The sequence below is a fragment of the Eurytemora carolleeae genome, unplaced genomic scaffold, assembly GCF_000591075.1.
Source record: "Eurytemora carolleeae unplaced genomic scaffold, Eaff_2.0 scaffold377, whole genome shotgun sequence".
In the NCBI taxonomy this organism is placed as follows: domain Eukaryota; kingdom Metazoa; phylum Arthropoda; class Copepoda; order Calanoida; family Temoridae; genus Eurytemora; species Eurytemora carolleeae.
In genome coordinates, this window is record NW_019396822.1 from 170579 (window position 1) to 191170 (window position 20592).

General features: G+C 36.3%; 1 protein-coding gene across 1 annotated transcript; it reads right to left on the reverse strand.

The window, feature by feature from the left end:
• Positions 1-180: 180 nt before the first annotated feature.
• On the reverse strand, positions 181-17625 carry LOC111709054 (uncharacterized). The gene is made up of 6 exons (XM_023482636.1): positions 17522-17625; positions 15175-15266; positions 6204-6340; positions 1466-1511; positions 1324-1399; positions 181-241 (listed from the first exon to the last, which is right to left on the reverse strand). Exons 1-6 carry the CDS (start codon positions 17546-17548, stop codon positions 194-196), a joined length of 426 nt encoding a protein of 141 aa, XP_023338404.1. The 5' UTR covers positions 17549-17625; the 3' UTR covers positions 181-193.
• Positions 17626-20592: the final 2967 nt, after the last annotated feature.

Consider the following 20592-nt stretch of genomic DNA (forward strand, 5'->3'; position numbering starts at 1 on the left):
CCAAAAAATTATTTTTAAATACATGATACGCGGATTTAAGATACATTCAAGATTTGAATTTGCATTGTAAGCAGTGAATTTCAGACAACACCTTGTTCTATTTAATCCTTGGTGTGTTATTACATTATATTTATGAATGTCCTCCTCTAAATACATAAATATAAAAAAATAGAACTTTTCATTAATTTTGGATTTATTTTCCACCCCAAGCAGAAAAGGTAGCTCTAGCTGGCCGAAAAACCTAAATTATAAAATTGCATCAAATTGTATCAAATAAAGAATAATGGAATTGAGTCTTTGTCACAAACTCATACTTAAATCTTTTCAACCTGATGGTGTAAACCTTTTATATTTCAAATTTAAATTTTATGATCTAAAAGAGTTCAAATCTTTGAAATATCAATGGATTAGAAAATCAGAGTTTGTGGCAAAAACTCACTTACTCACTTAACTATGGCCATTCATCTTTAAATCATTGCTTTACAAATCATTATAAATTAGACAGAAGAAGAATTTAAAATATTTGCGTTGTTGCGTTGCTCGTAAACTAGACAGAAGGAGAAGTTGCGTAGCTTGATAACTAGACAGAAGGAGAAGTTGCGTAGCTCGTAAACTAGACAGAAGGAGAAGTTGCGTAGCTCGATAACTAGACAGAAGGAGAAGTTGCGTAGCTCGTAAACTAGACAGAAGGAGAAGTTGCGTAGCTTGATAACTAGACAGAAGGAGAAGTTGCAACTAGACAGAAGGAGAAGTTGCGTAGCTCGTAAACTAGACAGAAGGAGAAGTTGCGTAGCTCGTAAACTCTTCTAGTTTTCATTTTACGCACAAGAAGGGGTGAGCAAATCTATCCGGGTTCAAAGAAGATATTGAAAACAGGTTTATTCTTCTCAATAACTCTTTAAAAAATTGAGTTATTATTGAAAACAAAAAAATGTCCTTATCCGAGGAGTGCTCTTTAATCTAGACTGATACGTGAATCACTGTCCGTATACTTTGAACTATACTTTAAAAATGCAATTCTTGGACTAATATTTTACTTTATCCAACTGACTTATACGTTTTGTAGCCCTAGGCATTTTTTAAATTTGCAACGCGCTTGTCTCTTTAAGCCTAAGTTTATTAGGAGTAATTGGTAAAATACTGCTTGATGTTTGTGAGCGAGTGCATATCTTGGTTTGAATCAGTAATTGAACAAACTTGTTTAACGCAGCTTGAGTGCAACGGAAAGTTAGCTAGTACAGCTAGCCAAACTGGGTTGAACTACTTCCAATCCATAAAAACCGACTTAATCTTAAACTAACTGATGAAAATATGTTTTATAACCTTTACAGAGAGACGTTTAAACATCTCAGGTTTTAGCTCCTTGGAAAGATAGATACAGGATTCTGGGGTACAGTCCCTGTAAATTTGATATTGATAATAATGATAGCATTAATAGCATTAATAATAATAATAATAATAATACCTGGGATGTTTATTGACTGAGGCGTGTTCACCAGAAAGTAAGTCCCCTAAAACAATATTTTCTAAAATATCTAAGTACAAGCTTCAGAACCCAGCGTTACAAAGGAACATGGAATATAAGAGAGATGGAATGGTCCCGGCCCACCCTGCCATATGATTTTACATGCTTTACAGACGGTGTACTCCATTTAAAAACAAGTTTTAAAGGTCGTCTTTTAATTTATGGAGGGTTGGTTTCAATTATATTTACAGTCCCTTAAATTAGAGATGGGCATGTTCGCTTTTTTATTTATTTTGCTCGTTCATCGTTTGTGAACGACCGATTTCATTAGTTTTTTTCAATCGTTCAAAAAAAATTAGATTTTATTTTTTTTCAAAATTAACGTTTATTTTCTCACTGAACGATAGTTCAGTATAATCGTTTGTTCAGTAAGATCATTCGTTCAGTAAGATCCTTTGTTCAGTAAGACCCTTCATTCAGTAAGATCCTTAGTTCAGTAAGATCCTTCGTTCCGTAAGATATTTTGTTCAGGAACATCGTTCATTCAGTAAAACTATTGTTCATTGTTTGTTTTTTCCTTGAACGACACCCTTTTGCAAGAAAAATTTCGTTCGTTTAAAAAATGATGCCCACCTCTACCTTTAACCTTTACTGAGTCAGCATGTTAAGGCCAATAACTAAATGTTTTTGTAGGAGAGGGGGGGGGGGGCACAAAGGCTGACAGGGCGATTACAGTGGGATATGGGGTCTCACCCCATCCCCTCTTGATAAATAAAATTCATGGATCCCAGGGGATTTTCAGGCCCCACAGGGTGGTGAGCTCCTTCTTGAAAGATTCCTGTATAAACGCACCTGTTCCTAATGTTTCAGGAAAATATTTGGGTCCAAAGACATAAATTCCTGTTGCCATATCATATACTATATGATCTTTATCATCTTTGTATAATTTATGACGATATTTTATAACTGTGAACAGCTTTTGTTAGGTATATTTTACATATTGTTATATCATTGCATTCTTTCCGAAATTTTGAACAAAATGTTCGTAACCTCGAAATACTTTCCAGTTAGTTCTATATTACGAACAAAATGTTAGTGTTCCTTCACACACGCGGCTTATTATATTATGAAATTAATGTATTTGATTAATTCCATTATTTTACTATATCTACTGAGCTTTTAGGGCGCTTCGCGCCCATCCTCTATTTAAAATTTTAATTGTGCAGCTCTATCTTTGAGCATCATCTCTTTTATTTGCAAACAGACAGACAGACATGCAAAGTATTGTTACCATTTAAAAGTTGTCAGAATAAAGGAAATAAAAAGTCTGAAACTGATATGAGTAATCTACAGAGTATTGTAAAAAATGTATTTACAATATATAAAAAGAGAACAAATAATGGTTGATACTAACGAATCGAAGAAAGCCGGATCTCTCTGGCAGACTCCCCGCCTTTGCTCCACCTCATATGACGGGTTAATCCTCTCCATTTCGATTCTTCATGAACACTAATTTCTATTTCAGTTTTAGTCCAAGCCAATCCTTTTTCCTCCTCCCTCGTGTCAAGCTGTGGTTCAAGCCTATTGGCTTGAATTTAAAATAGAATTCCGGGCCAACGGTGATTTTGGTTTTCCCCACGTTCAAATCTTCCACTCCTTCAAATCATGTGTTAAAAGCATGTTTTCTGGGCTGGCATCTTTTAACGGAAAAATCTCTCTACATGATATACATAAGGCGACGTATCATCTGCCCCACTGACTACAGTTTATTTACAAGTAAGCCTCTCTCCATGTTTGCAGTATATAAAGATATAAGTTTATCCCATTGTTAAGCGTATTCCTGAGCGTATGTGAAAGTAAACGAGCTTGATTAGACTTAAACCATAAAGAAATGAAGTCAGAGGTAGATATTATTTGAATTCTTCTCTCAATACATTGATTACAATCGTGTAGTATTTGTATGAAATCTTGATGAAGATTGTTACTATAAATCTTATATTTCAGTCAAGCTGTCAGTACCTTCTATTATAAATAAAGAATCAGAGAAGAAGTAATTAAATTATGATTTAGATAGTTTTTAAGATGTAAGGTACTTTACCAAAGGCATTTTCCGAACTGCTTCCCAATGGTATTTTCCCAAGTATAGCAACTTTTGTAAACAATAAACATAAACTCGATTCATTAAATCTGGCAATTGTTTAAAGATCGTCTTCCTATGCCATAGTTTTCTGGTTCTCACTGAATAAACGCTCATTTTATGTGAAGATTTTATAACAACTATGCAAGCGAAACCAATTATCTAGTACACACCTTGTTCTGCTTACGCTGCTGAACAAAACATTAGATGGAACCTCAAAATTTGGAAACATTTTGGCGCCTGAAAAGCCTTAGGGAAAATGTCAGACATATACATCAGTTTTAATCCTAAATAGGTTTTTTTTTTTAAATTTATCTATTGGTCAAATATTTGTAGGGATTGGTATATAATGTAAGTAGAATAAATTTTGGAATTGTACTCTATGACTTTTTTCCATGGTTTTTTACAGGAAAAATAATTCTTGCAAAAGATTCCTTAATGAAATAACATATAAAAATAAAATAATAAAATTTACGGAATAATTTTGTTCAATTCCATTTTTTAAAATTATGTTATTAACATTGTACAGCGTCAGTAAAACATCCAGCTTTTTCAAGTATAAAAACTGTATACAATTTACCAAATTGAGACATGTAGGTTGCAACAGAGAAATGGACCAATTATACACAACTTCACAAGTGTCAAATATAACGAAATGTTCTCACATAAGTTGACATGTTTTCCAAGATTAAATAAAAATGTGTGAAAACAGAAAATAAAGATCACATAATTGCACTTATTTTACCGTAAGATAAGCACTTAAATTCAAAATTATCACTATTATTAATAATTTTGTTGGACACAAAAACTGAGTTGACACTTATGAGGTCATAATACAGCTGTACTGAGTGTGTACAAATTTTACGTTGAAATCTATTATACTAGAATCTATTGGCAATACTGCTTGCATTGTAAAAATCAATGTAAAAAAATAACAAAAAAGATTTAGTTTGCCTTATGTAGTGTGATAATTGTCAGTAAATATTTACTTTCACTATGTTTACATTACACAAAACTGTGTTTTCTATTATTCCCCAAAATATAACCCCCCCCCCTCATCCCAACATTATTATTCTTAATAATAATAATTATTCTTAGTAAATCCTACATAATATATAAGAAAGGAGAGAAGAAAAAAAATAATATTTTCTCAATCCTCTTACCAAAATTTTGCCTTAAATTAAATAGTCAAAATCATAGTTTATCAGACAGGGTTACTCACAAAGGATGAGATTATAAAGACGACCTAAAACTCTGTCTTAAGTCTTAATGGCTTATACAGTGATAACCAGAAAACTGAAGAATAGGAAGACGACATTAAAGCAATAATAAATAGTATTTGATGCGATTTCAAAGAAAATAGTTTTTCGAGTAAATTGTAAAATCAGTTTTTAAGTTATTTGGGCCTTTTTACACCCCAAAATTGTGTTGTCTCATGTTCATTGCACTATTTAGAGTAAGTAATTGAGTCTGAAAGTCGTCTCCCTATCACTGTATACTGATTGGCAAAGAAAGAAACTGGGAATCGCAAACATAAGAAAACGAATTGGTACAAATTCCATAAATCGTCTCTGAAGACTCGTCCTTTGTGAAGAAAAAACAAATCATGATACATTTCTAAACGCTCTCGATGTCCTTGCAGTTTGAAAGTGAAGTCTAAAAGGGACATGCCTGATTCACAACGGGTTGTTTTCAATCTTCATGACAGAAACAAATCTCGAGGAATAATAATTACATGTCTTTAAACATTCTTTAAAACAAATGAATATTTGCGAATTATCTTTTTTACATTCAGTGGTTGGCTTTTATATCAATACAAAGAAGACGACTTATCTATTTAATCTATGAGTTTAAAAATTTAAGTTTAAAAATTTAAGCTATTACTTAAAAATATATATGCTATAAGTTTAAAAGTAAACAAAGAGAATCTTTTGTATCCATGGTTTATGTGTATCTGGTGCTGTTTGAAAGTTTGGAAAAGTCCTTTTCATTATATTGTATTGATTGACCACTGTATCATGATATCAAAGTTTTTGTTTTGTTTATTTTCTTGTGTATTTTTATTTTAATGGTTATTGCATCGTATAAACTGAGCTGAAAACTTTAGAATGAGATATCCTTAATCACGATCACTGATTATCTAACGTACACACAATTAAAGTCAGCTGTTCACAAGCTCTAAAGAGCATTTAAACAAATATAAATTTAATCATATTAATAGGAAATTATTGAAAACATATTTTAGGACTATTGTCATCTTGAACGTTAGTCTTAATAAACATTAATCCAAAAATTATGTTTGTTCAATCGATGTTTAGTTCAATTGATATGACACCATCAACACAAGAAAGCAAAACCGGGTTTGAAAAAGTTAAAGAGTCCATCATAACATGACACGTAAATTTTTAACATCTTTCTTTGATATCGAATTCGTTTTAAAATAATCTTGGGTTTAATTTAGTAAAACCAGGAGTTTCAGCATTAATCTTGATATTCACCATTCTAAAGTTTTCAGCTCAGTTGTATATATTTTCAGAAAAAAATGTGCAACTTACCTAGCTCCTTTATTTACTCATCATTAACACCAAATATTAAATGTACCTAGTAATGTTTGAATCCAAAGTTTTCTGTAGTTGTCAAGGAGAGATGATTGGAACGTAGGAGAGGAAGAGGAGTAAGGAGGAGAAGAAGAAGAATAATAATGTTCTTTTCCAAACTTATCTGCAGGATGGAGATTCCTGATGAGAAACAAATCCGTTTAATTAATCTTTACAATGTCACAAAGTCATACCAGTGATGTCGCATTAAGGAATTGAGTCTTTGTCACAAACTCTAGTCTAATCTCTATATCTTTGCAACATAACGTCGGAGATCTTAGATATTTCAAACCATGAATTCTGTTAGATCTGAATTCTAAGTTTTAAATACCAAAGGTATACACTATCAGGTTGCAAAAAAATTGGGATTAAAATATTTGAGTTTGTTATGCGAGCCATGCTGTGTAAGTAAAGTCTATGGTGCGCCCCTGTGAATTTCTGAGGTCACCCTGAATATCTGTACAGAAAAGTGTCGGAAAAACTAGTTTTAGATGCAGTATACGGCTCGTCTACGCATGCGCGGAATTCTCGCCTGCAAGCAGACAGATTTTATTCATATTATTCAGTTATAAACCGTTTAAGTGTATCGATAATGTAAACTGTGCTTATAATTCTAGGATCACTGCGGTAATATTCTTTTATATATATAAATACCTTAGATTTTGTGTTTTTCATGGATTTGATGATTTAAAATGTATAGTTGGTTCCGATCCACAGTTTTTTAATGCTTGAATTAATTTATTTGTGTTGTATGGTTTATGAATTCAAAGCTTTTTCTGTGGTATATCTAGTTTTATTTTTGCTAGATTGAAGTCTTGGTGAATAAAGAATCAGAACTCATCCTGTTTATCTTTTATTATGGAGAGCGATCGGAAGAGGAAGTCTTACAATCCAATCCTGAGAAATACCGCAGGGTACTTATATAGCTTTCATTAGGTCTTTAGGAAAAACGCCTAGTTGTGTAACATTCAATCGCAACCTTGTAGGGTACTGTTTAATTAATTAAGTCTGAAGATTGAGCAAAATTTCAAGCAAATTTCTCGTTGCCACTATATTGCCTGAATTGGAAAATATACGGACTGACGTAGGAATAAGCTTACAAGGAAGCTTTATTAACCTGAGATCCTTTAATAATCTTAACTCTTATCATTTATTAGATCTGTATCTAGTAAATTGAGACGGGGTGCTTAGTTGAGTCTATACGCTGGATTTTTTTTTCTCGTTGTCAGTATATTGGCCAAATTGGAAAAATATAGTGAAGGACCGAGTGAATTAAATCTACGTTATGATATTGGATTTTATAAAATCTTTTAATCCCTTTTTTTGTACCCACCTGATCCATATCGGGAAGGGTTATTATGAGATGCTAAGAGATTTATTTTCCCTTATACACTGAGAATGAAATGTTCATGTCTGGATGATTGAATGAAAGCAATTTATCTGAGATTTATGATCCACAATCAGTACCCTCTTGATCAATATCTTAAAGGGACGAACACTGGACTTAAGTTAAGAAGTATAATTTATTGAGCTATTCCCTCACCTTTAGTGTATTTGCCAGATAGGAAAAATATACTGAGTGAGTGGGGAGAATAACTCTGACTTGAGATCAATTGATAAATCCTGATTGTTTGTTGATCATACTAAGGATAATAATTGATTAAGTCTAATTTATTGAGCTATCTCTCATACTTGGTATGTTTGCAAGTTCGGAAAAATATGTCAAGTGACTGAGTGGGATAACTCCATTCTTTGAGATTAACTTGATAATCCCTATATATCTTCTTGATTTTCTCTGAGTAGGATATGATAGGGCGATAAATTGATGGATTTGGGCTTAATTTAACCTACTTAACCTTCTATAAATGCCAGATTGGAAATTTATGGGGAAACATTTTTAAGTGTGGTGAACTTATTTGAGCTCATTTCCTAATTTGCTATGCGGGGCGCAGGGAGGAGAAGGTCTACATCAGAGGGGGAGGGGGATAGACTGAGCAGTACCTTAAATTTGCCTGAAGCCGCACGATTTAACCAATTTGATAATACTGATTCCAATAGATATGCGTCTACACCTCAAATTAATGTTACGGGGTTTATTGATGACAACCTTGAGAGTAGCAGGGGGACGTGGTTTGAATCCAGGATCCGTACTAGGTCGCGGGCAACTTCAAACGCTATTGATGCAAAACTGAGAGATGATTTTTCCCAACTTAGAGATGAGATAATTAAGTGGGGGGAATTGGCATGCTCTATTCCACAGATGATGAATGTTATTGAGGCTAACCATAGAACATTTTTGGGGAATATTGAGCTGAAAATCTCAGAAGTTTTAGTAACAAAAGGGGATTTAGTGTTAGTGAGAGAATTGGGAAATCTTAAGGATAGATTGAATGGAATCCGGAAGAGAGCCCGGCAAATATCCAAGGATTACTCAGGGATACACCCCCAGCAGAATGAACGTGTACCAGTCCGGGAGTCTGGTGGTGAAAGAAGTCAGGAGATAATGATGAGAAGTTGTGATCTGAATTATGTGTTCCACAACGAGGAGCCTATAGAGAGATTGTCACCGTACAGTGTTGTATCTGCACCCATTTACAGGGGAGGAGAAGCTCTGAGTGAGTCCAGGAGTAACAGAGCAATGGTAGGATCGAGATCTGTGGCATCAGGACTCGGATCTACTAGGCTAAACCTGATACAGGACTTACAGTCTTGCAACACTACAAATCGGAGTGAGGGGATCTAGGAGGAATACTGATGAAGGAGTGGGAGCTACAAACCCTGTTCAACCAGAAACCGTTCCTCCCAACCTGAGAGTAGATGATGATTTGCAACCTGATGGTGTCCATTCTATAAGTGCAGGAGTGGGGGGGATAGAATTTGTCCAATCAGATTCCGTCCAACCCAGCCTAAACACCCCCAGAGTTTTGCAACCTGAGGGAGTAAGAACCCGGAGAGCGTTAGATTTGGACCTGAACGGATCTCTTGAACAAGTAATCTCAAGGCTGTCTGCAGATGGAATAAATGCTGATAATCAGAAAGATCCGTGGGCAAAACTGATGAAACAACGCCAGAGTATTGTTGAAGAGAAGGTTAACAATCTTATCAAAGGGATGAGGAAGTTATCTACAACAGTACATGGAGCAGAAGCTATGTATCTGGAATTACAAGATAAGATTGGGATCCTGGAAACTAGTAACTCCAAGATTTGGGAACGACTGGACCTGGAGGATCAGAGGTTTGATAGATTGGAGGCTAGTGTAAACAGATTGGATGCTAAGTTGGACGAGAAGGTGGAGATGATCCAGGAATGGTTTGTGCATATGTCCGCTCAAGTGCATACAGACGTTCCTGCGGAGCTTGTTAACTCTATTCAAGAGGTAATTGCTGATAGTTCTCCGGGTCTAGCTGTGAACAGGATGAGAGAGGAGCTTGATGAGATCAGAGATTCTTTGGACTCCAGCAGGCATGTAACAGAGGGATTGAGAGGATTAGTAGTGGATTTGTCTGATCAAATGGTGAATAATTCTATGCAACACACGCTGTATGAACCCCGAGTACAGGAGAAGGACTCCAGATCCTTTGAGTCCCATACCAGAGAGAGAGATCTTGTGAGGAAAAGTATTGAGCGGGCCAGGAAACAACTAAAACAGATTGTAGTTGCAGACCTAGGGATGAGCCCTGTGGATATATCTCTGGTGAAGAAGTACAAAACTGTTGATGTACCAGCTGTACATTCGGCAGTAGGGAACATACAGAAGTCCTTGCAGAAGTATGTGAAATTTCCCGGAGTGAGTTATGAGTATTGTGATGAAGTTAATGAATTTCTGGATTATGCAGAGAACTGGTGTTTGAAGGTGGAAGAGATGTATAATACAGCAGAAGTGCACAGTATCAACACTTCCAAGGGTGATACAGCGGATGTCGGGATCTTCTCAGATAATGCAACGATGACAATTTATGAGTTTCTGAAAGCTGCTGAAATAGCGTACTTGGGTTGGGGGAACTCAAGGCAGAAGGCCAACCGGATGTACAACAAACATTTGTCGGAGGAGATAAAGAACAAGTTGATAAATATGTCGGACTCCTACCCTGAGATGAAGAGATGGTTGATTGCAAACTACGGTGGTGTGTCGAGAATTATCAGCGATATTGTAAATGATCTTAGTAGGAGAGTGAAGCCTAATCCAAACAATAGTACTCAGAGATTTTCCTTCTATGCTGGTATATCTGGTACATTACAGAGGATGGAGAGATTGTCCAAGGTCGGAGAAATCAACAAACAAGAACTAGAGAACTGTGTATACTCATGAGCAACTCTGAGCAGTCTTTCCCTGGTTTTACCTAATGGTGCATATGCTGATTGGATTACAGAGATGACCAGGGCCGGCTTGGATTACAAGAATCCTGTAGGAGAGGCTGCGTATAGAGTTTTCAAGAATTTGTGCATCATAGAGAGGAATAAAAGCGAAGGTTCGAGAGAGTCAGAGCGTAGCAACGGAACCAGATCTCCTATAGGTACAAGATCACCAAGATCTCCCAAAACCAAGGCGAAGTCAGCTCATAAAGTGGAGGAAGTTGAAGCTGGTAGGTTGGAGGGAGAGATGAACAACGCAGTTTTTGCAACAAAATTCACTAATAATAAATGGTACCGGGCCGGCTTAAAGTTTCCATGTCCACTATCAAACCATCAGCATGAAATGAGTACCTGTGCAGAATTTTTTTCTTTGAGCCCCGGAGATAGATGGAATAAGATGGAGAAGGGAAGGATTTGCTACTCATGTCTAGCCCCCAAGGATGTGTGTGTGAACAGGCGAACCTGCTCCATCGATAGACTCAGAGACGGGAAGGATTAACACTGTATCTCCAGAGAGGATTATACATGAAGTATCAGAACATTCCTGCTATTTGATGCAGACTATCAAGATAGGAAGTTCGGAGGGGCTCGTGTTTTTTGACCGGGGAGCAAATATCCACATCATTGATGGGTCACTGGCAGAAAAAGAAGGTTTGCAGAAGGTTTCAAATGATCCTACCAATCTCACTGTGGTCGGAGGGAGTAAGGTTAGATCAAACCATGGAACCTTTAGGTTCAATTTAGGACCTGGAGAAAAGGGAGAATATCACGAAGTGGTCTGCGTAGGTATGGATGATGTTACGGGAGGATTTGGAACTTATGATCTAACAGAGATTTGTCAGGAATATCTGGACCAGGCTGAGGATGAAGAGAAGGTTCATGCACTCCCAGAAAAGGTAGGAGGTTCTAAAGTTCACCTGTTGCTGGGAATAAAGAATACTAAACTGGATCCTGTGTTGATCAAGGTCTTACCATCCTGGGTAGCTGTGTATCTAAGTCCTTTCAAGGATATTTATGGCTCAAGGTTGATTTTTGCCGGACCTCATAAATCCTTCACTAAAGGAAATGATGGAAAACATGCTAAAATGTCAAATGCAGTGTTTTTGATAAGAGAGAGAATGTTGGAGGAGATGGATGCGGAGATGGAACAACGATGCTATGCCATAGGAACAAAGGAGAAGTTGGGTCTGACAGTAAATCCTCATCCCATAAATGAGGATGATATCTTGGACTGTAATGGAGAGGTGGAAGACGATTTTGAATCATGCCTGGATAATCATCAGAGATTAAGTTCAATTCTAGAATCCCAAGGAAATGTATGTAAATTGCACATGGAGCTAGAGACATGGAGATCCTTTCAACAACTTATTAAAGAGCAGATGGAACCAGGGAGTGTAGATGGATTTGCAGGGGAGTGTAATTCTCCAGGTCACAAATCTATCACAGCCCTGGATGAGGGGAAGGCAAAACAAGGTATTTATTCAGAGAATGTGGTTGTAAACGCGGTGGAGTGTAATTCTCCAAACCGTGATCTCAGCACAGCCCTGCATAGAAACACGAGCAAGGATGACCATGGAGTCTTTAAAGCAAGAGTACCAATTGCAAAGTTTAGGAATGATGGAGGCCTTGATTGGACGAAGAGTACTGAAACTGATACATTTTCCGCTACTGTGGCTAAAACATGCAGGGGGGTAGCAGAGCTACTAATGGACCCTGCATCACGAAATTGGAGAGCTAAACCTAACCAGAAAGAGTTTTTAAACAAGATTGACGAGGTTGAAAATTTTAAGAAGAATGATGATGGTAAGAGGAATGAAGATTTCAGTAACGATGATGGCTTGGATAAGGCTGATAGTTTTAAGAAAGCTAATTATTTTAGACGGACTGAGGATTTAAAAAGGAGTAACAGTAATTTTAAGAAGAATGACGATCCTGAGAGAAATGGTAATCCTGAGCTGATAAGTAGTGCTGAGGTAATGAGTATTCGTGAGATGATGAGGAATCCTGAACCTGGGAAGTGTTCAGCTCCGATTATTGAACCTGAACTGGAGGGAGAATATCCTGGTAATGATAGTGGTGATATATCAGTATATTTTTTGGTTTCGGTGTTTCTTGCGGGCAGGGGTGTAGCTGGAGAGCTACTAATTGATCCTGGCCAGAGATCTCCTGGTCTGATGAGGTCTTTTGTTCTGAGATCTCCTGTTCTAAGATCTCCAGGTTTAAAGAGATTTCCTAGTCTGATGAGATCTCCTGGTCTGGTAAGGTCTCCTGGCCTGATGAGATCTCCTGTTCTGAGATCTTCTGGGCTGATGAGATATCCTGTTCTGAGAGCTCCTATTTTGAGACCTCCTGATCTGATGAGTTCTCCTGATCTGATGAGATCTCCTGATCTGATGAGATCTCCTGATCTGATGAGATCTTCTGGTTTAAATAGATCTCCTGGTCTGATGAGATCTCCAGGTCTGAGATCTCTTGGTCTGATTAGATCTCTTGTTCTGAAAGCTGATTCTACATGTACTTCTCCCCTGATGAGATCTCCTGTTCTGAGATCTCCTGTTCTGAGTTCTCCTGTTCTGAGATCTCCTGTGTTGTACTTGTACCTGGAGAAATTCTCTGATCTGAGTGGAGTTAAAGAACTAGTCTCTCGACCTATAATTGGTATGAAGTTTTCTAGATTGAGAAAATCTCCTGGTCTGATGAGATCTCCTGTGTTGTACTTGTACCTGGAGAAATTCCCTGATCTGAGTGGTGTTAAAGAACTAGTCTCTCGTCCTATAATTGGTATGAAGTTTTCTATATTGAGGAGATTTCCTGGTTTGAAGAAATTTTCTGGTCTGAAGAAATCTCTTGTTTTGTATTCCTACCTGATGAAACTTAGAGTTCAAACCTCAGTTTCTGCAACTTGTACACAGAGACGGATGATCTGAGGAAGTGTGTGAAGGAGAGATTGAGCCAGGAGAGGAGCAAGAAGTTTGATCCCAGGATGAGGATGTTGATCCCTGCCCAGTATCCTAAGGCCATCGGGGTTCAGGTGCTTGGAACACTGTTCAACAAGAATGTGTTGACTAGTGATGACTACTGGGGTGTTAGATGGCAGCAGATTCCGGAATCCCTCAGATGTTATGCGTTAGGAGACATTATGTTTGGATTTGTATCTTACAGTGTCCTGTCAGGTCTCTTGTTAAGGGATGTGTTTCCAGACCCTGATGTTCTATGCAGGTTTCTAAAATGCAACCAGAAGACTGCAGCTGATTTGTTCTTGGATTTCATCCGGATGTCCCTGGAAGGAGTAGAATTTCACCAGGCAGTGAAGGAGGGAGCTGAGACTCGGATGAGGAGGAAGAGGATGGTTTGGTTGAACAAGTTATCCTTTCGCGGGGAGTATGAAGAGAGAACCAGATGGAAGGATGAGATCCATGCTTTGGGTACTCCTAAGAAGAGGTCTGGAGTGAAGAGGGAAAAGAATCCGAGATCTGGTAAGCTGATGAGGATGAGGATGAGGAGTCTGAAGGAGAATGCAGCTGGTTCTACTGCTGAGGAGCCGGTAGGTGTCTCTCAGTCCCAGCCTTCTCCTGGTTCATCCGGAGCTAGGAATGGGTTCGGAGAGAGTGTCTCCAGGCCTCAGCAGAAGGATGGCTTTGAGGAGGTGGTGATGGTAGATGAGGAGGATGAAGTGTTTCTGGAGGATGAGGGAGAGAAGGAGGAGAAGGGTCCGTCACCCTGGAGGCAGAGTGCAGCCTTGAGGTTCTCAAGGAGAGTGGTGGAGCGACCTCTTACCTATGATGAATTGATCGAAGGAGTTCCTAGAGTTGCATTTCCTGATGACTTGGATCTGGATTTAGAGGTCCCTTGGGAGGATCGATTGTTCTAGACTGAGGGAGTTGATGGATTCGAACTATAATGATCTCAGTGAATTACAGTGAAGTTTTTTTTTCAGGTTATTTAAGAGATCAGGATTTCCAGTTGTGGGGTGCAGATAGAACTTTTTTCTTTTCTCGTTGGTTGGCCAGTGTTACGCGAGCCATGCTGCGTAAGTAAAGTCTATGGTGCGCCCCTGTGAATTTCTGAGGTCACCCTGAATATCTGTACAGAAAAGTGTCGGAAAAACTAGTTTTAGATGCAGTAAGTTTATCTTTTATTATGGAGAGCGATCGGAAGAGGAAGTCTTACAATCCAATCCTGAGAAATACCGCACGGTACTTATATAGCTTTCATTAGGTCTTTAGGAAAAACGCCTAGTCGCGTAACAGAGTTTATGGCAAAGACTCAATTCTTTTACCTTCTTCATTATTGTCTAGTTTGTGTAGGGGGTTTCTCATACAAAACTCGACCCGCTTAACTTGTAATTTTCAAACCAAGCTTAGAACATTCCGGTGATTCTATCGAGTTTTCCATTACAAATTTTAGGCAAATCATTTAAGGACTTTATGAGTCTTGACATCCAAACAAAAATAGATTTCTACTTTTTATATAATAAAGCATTTTTTTGTGGGTACCCTGGGGGTATCATCGGCTAAAAAAAAATTGTTTCTCAAAATTAAAACTTTTTTTTCAAAATTCGAATTTTTTCACGGGTATTTCAGCTAGTAAAACATATGTTTAAATAAGATGATGAATTCACCTTGTTTTTGCAGAATCTTCGTCCTCATTAGTTTCCCAATTCAATGAGTTTGATGAAGAGATGATAACCAGGAAGCAAAACAGTTTAAACATCTAAATATTCATAAACATCTTCATCAAGGTTGTATAATAAGGTTGCTTACTCTATCTGCGCTCCAATGTATGGAGCATAGATGGATAGAATCAGCATATGACATTCCTCTTGCCTCTATAATTAGTGACGTCATATACGATGTTGAGTGAGAATCACATCTGCAGGATGATGGATAGCATTTATTCTAAATTTAAGTTGCAACATCCCTTTTGTATTCTGTATTAAAATATTCCGGTTTGTGTTGTAAACAAGGAGCATACTCCTAGTCATCAAGTTAATCATGTTAAACGGATGACCATAGTAAAGTTAGTTGTATCGGAACTTTGTAGAATCTAGGAGCTTTTGACTCACCAGAGCGTATTTGGTATGAAAAATTTAATGTTTATTTTGTATTTCATTATAAAATGTATTTAGCATTTGATATTTCTAAAATATTGTATTTTTCGGTGTACAGAAGAATAAAGACTAGAAACTCTTCAACCATTGGTACCAGCGCATCTGTGAGATTTGACTCTGATTCCTACATCTGATTTTTTGGGTTTTCCGAAATACGGATTTTATCTACCCATGCTTAGGAGACGACATTTTCGTACATTGGACCGCAACGAGGGTAACAAACCAAATTATACAACTTTGATCATCATATACAGTGCAATAGTAATAGTTTTATAAAAAAGGAAAAGGGTTTTGACTTTTTTCCCCACACATTTTTTATTTTAAGTTTTAACAGTTTATCTTTGATTTTAGTGTTAGCATAGTTCTTAGTTACAGTTTTAACACTTTAATATAGAAATGAAATAAAACCATAGCAATCTGCATGAATGAAATTAATAGAATGATATTTTATGGTAAAAGGGCCTGTCAAATTTTGCAAGTCCTTCTTTTTTTGCAAAAATTGCCTTTTAAGCGCATAAATTAAAGGTCGATTATTTCATGAAAAATTACAAAGTAACAGTTTGAAATAAAAACACGTTTTGTGAAAAAATAATTATTTTATTTTTAATATTTTACTCTCTTATTTTTAACGGATCAGTCTTTTTAGATTCCCTTATATTAATTCAATTAAAATACATGACATGGTTTATTTTTAGTAAAAGTAGAATATAATCCCTTTATAATGAATATATTAGCAATACTATTGTTCTGGGTCCACTATAGTTAAAGTGGAATATAATCCCTTTATAATGAATATATTAGCAATACTATTGTTCTGGGTCCACTATAGTTAAAGTGGAATATAATCCCTTTATAATGAATATATTAACAATACTATTGTACTGGGTCCACTATAGTTAAAGTGGAATATAATCCCTTTTTCATGAATATATTAACAATACTATTGTAGTGGGTCCACTATAGTAAAAGTGGAATATAATCCCTTTATCATAAATATATTAACAATACTATTGTACTGGGTCCACTATAGTATAAGTGGAATATAATCCCTTTATCATGAATATATTAACAATACTATTGTTCTGGGTCCACTATAGTTAAAGTGGAATATAATCCCTTTATCATGAATAACAATACTATTGTTCTGGGTCCACTATAGTATAAGTGGAATATAATCCCTTTATAATGAATATATTAACAATACTATTGTACTGGGTCCACTATAGTAAAAGTGGAATATAATCCCTTTATCATGAATATATTAACAATACCATTGTACTGGGTCCACTATAGTAAAAGTGGAATATAATCCCTTTACCATGAATATATTAACAATACTATTGTTCTGGGTCCACTATAGCAACACAAGACAATTAAAAGAATGGGAGAAGGGAGAATAATATAATATCCAACCAACTAAATTTAACAGAGTGTGCCCAAATACTCAACAAAAAGTTTTTTTTTGGGAGTTGAAACTTGTGCCAGGTAAAATTATTTAGAATGTCACTTTAACAAGAAGTTCTAGAACTAAAACCAATTGGTGAAAAAAGTTAATGTTTTGCCGGAGATAGCCAATATTTAAAAAAAAAACAATAAATATTCTTACTTTAAAAGGATTTAAGTCTTTGCCACGAACTCTAATTTTTATAATCTATATATATCGTTGCAACTTTGCAAACCTTTGATATTTCAAACTAAGATTATTTGATCTAATAGAATTCATAGTAATAAAATATCTCAGGTCTAAGATAAGGTCTACGATAATGGTTTGCAATTATAAAGGGATTAGAAAAGCAGAGTTTGCGGCAAAGAATCAACTCCTTTGTCTTTGAAATCTGATCCTTTGTGTCTTCTCTACCTGTAGAATAGTAGAATGTGGAACCATTCTGCAGAGTGAATGATGAAAATCTAGATTTCATCTTCATTTATACAATCCCTTCGTCTATACAGGGGTGTAACAAGATCAATATTTGAAAGAAATCAGGGACTGTTTGCAAAATTTGTGTTTTTTAGAACATTTTCCAAATCTCCACAACAAAAAACATCTTTTACGGGCGGGATTACTAGGTATAATTTTGCGATCTCGTAACTCCCATTATATAGTCGTTTATCAGACAAAGGGCATTCTAAACTGATCAGTTCAGACCCCCCCACTGCAGTACGCAGATTTGACGCAGCAGATATGGCGGTTCCTGGTCTATATATTTCTTGGGTTCAGTAGTCTAAATGTTTATTGGATAAAAGCAAACACAAAAAGACACCATGAACAGACAGACAAGCAAAAATGATGTATATATATATAAAATTAATTTTCTGATTACACCAATCTTTTGATGTGAAAATTATTTCCTAATCCTGTTGAACACATGTTCGAACAGGGTTTTTAATTTCAGGGAACATTAATTAACAGATTAACACATTTGTTCAAAAATGTCATGATCCGAACCGGTAAAAAGATGTAGGTCTAGTCTTTACCGTCTAGTGTGTTCAGTACGTGGGTGACCCAACCCGTCTAGTGTGTTCGGTACGTGGGTGACCCAACCCATCTATAGTGTGTCCAGTATGTGGGTTACCTAACCTGTCTAGTGTGTCCGGTAAATGGTTGACACCCAATCGAACGTCTAGTGTGTCCAGTATGTGGGTGACCCAACCCGTCTAGTGTGTTCAGTATGTGGGTGACCCAACCCATCTAGTGTGTCCAGTAAGTGGGTGACCCAATCCGTTGAGAGTGTTCAGTATCTGGGTGACCCAACTTGTCTAGTGTGTTCAGTATGTGGGTGACCCAACACGACTAGTGTGTCCAGTATGCGGGTGACCCAATCCGTCTAATGCGTCCAGTATGTGGGTGACCCAACACGTCTAGTGTGTCCAGTATGTGGGTGACCCAACCCATCTAGTGTGTCCAGTATGTGGGTGACCCAATGCGTTTTAAGCAACCTAATTAGGCGGACTGAATTATAGTGTATATAGTTCAGCCCGCCTTTTTCTGTTGCATTAAACCACATAAAACTACACTATACGGGCTGGTACGGTATTCTTGTACTGGTTCGGATCATGCAACTTTTAAACTCAAATGAATTAAAAATTGGCAGAAAAGTTATTTATCAAACTAATTAATTAATTGATCGGGAAAATTGAATTGAAGTGCAACAATGTCTAACAGAACTTTCGGCCCAGTTTTCCTAGTTATTGAAAACCAGTTTACAGCAAGGTATAATGGCGCCAAAAAATATATTATGAAATATAATCTGATAGTTTCACTTTTTTGTAGCTAGCCATTGCAATTTTCTTCTATATATTTACTTTTCGTGTCTGTTTGTTTGTAACCGCTAAAAACGGCTGAACCGATTGAGCCCACATTTTTTGTGGGACCTCACATTTATGGATGTTTAGAATTGAAATAAAAATCGATAAATGAGCTGTAATAAAAAGTTAAAATCGAAGATGGGTGTCGCCATGGAATCCTATTATTTCTATATTTTATATATTTATATATTTTCTTTGACTAAAAATATGTTTTCGTTTTCTTGCCCCTTGAGGAGAACATTGTGCGGAAATTAACCGGATGTTCTTGTTACAGATTCAAATCTTTCAAATTAAATATATTCTCTCTCTCCTTCTTTAAAAATAGATTTTTCTAAAAATAGGAATCATTGTTATGTTTCCATGTTTTTTTTGTAACATTATACAATAAATCGGTAAAAGGGTTCATGAGTTATGATCTGACATTTAAAGAAAAAAAAATAGATTTTGATTTTGATGGTTTTCCAGGTTTTTTTATGACAGCACGTCCAAGATGCTATTACAGGTTTTTTTTATAGATTTTTTAAAACTTTAGCAACAGTAACCAAATCAAATCAAATCAAATATTATTTATTTACGCAGAAACATTAAAAAAGATTATCAATATTACAGGGGGTAGATCCATTGATTAATGTTCTGCGTCTGGAGAACTGCTATAGCTGTAGCTGTTTTCCTAAAAGCTCCCCAGTTGCTTAAAAAAAAGAGAAGAAGTAGAGGAGCTCTTGACAAAAAAAAATATTTAAAAATCAAACAACTTCATTTTTTTAGATAGAAATTAATCTAGGGAAGTGACTAGGTCACAAAGTCACAGGTAAACTCTTTCTCTATGAATAACAGAATTCTAATTGATTATAATTTCGAATTTGTCCAGTGTGAACCCAACCAAAGCCCGTTCTCTCCATAATAATGTTTAAACAGTGGCCGTGTAGTTCACGTACTTTGGGGGACGATAGTTTGGCCGCTAGATGTCTCTCGTAAGAACTATCTATCTATCAGATAAGAATTTTGCGTGAGACACCTAGCGGCCAAACTATCGTCCCCCAGAGTACGTGAACAACACGGACACTGTTTAAACATTATTATGGAGAGAACGGGCTCTGTAGTCACCTTGTACAATGTATAGGATGTCCCAATAAACAGCTAGATGTCTCTCGTAAGAACTATCTATCTATCAGATAAGAATTTTGCGTGAGACACCTAGCGGCCAAACTATCGTCCCCCAAAGTACGTGAACAACACGGCCACTGTTTAAACATTATTATGGAGAGAACGGGCTCAAGAGTTCTCCAATGTGTATACAGTATCGTACAGTTAGGGTTGTTATTCGTTTTTGAAAACGATCGTTAAAAATGTCCCACTCGTTTGAAATTTTAGAAAACGAATAAAAAAACGTTTATGATAACGATTGTTTTTATAAAAAAAAAATCAACGATAGTTTTTAAAGGATTGTTTTAGAAAACTATTGTTTTTGAATTTTTTTTCCATTGATAAATATTTTAACGATCGTAAACAAAGGGTCGTTGTTAGCGCCCGATAATGAAGGGTTGTTGTTAACGATCGTTAACAAAGGACGAACTTTATACAAACTGTCGTTTTTGAAAAATGATCATGTTTGAAAAAAAATTA

Bases quoted from the DNA above. Each gene is read 5' to 3' on its own strand.
- LOC111709054 (XM_023482636.1), bottom strand. From the start codon at position 17,548: ATGGTTCCACATTCTACTATTCTACAG. The intron at 15,267-17,521 runs GTAGAGAAGACA...ATGAATATTTAG, and splicing joins CACATTCTACTATTCTACAG to ATGTTTAAACTGTTTTGCTT. The intron at 6,341-15,174 runs GTGAATTCATCA...GTTTCTCATCAG, and splicing joins GAAGATTCTGCAAAAACAAG to GAATCTCCATCCTGCAGATA.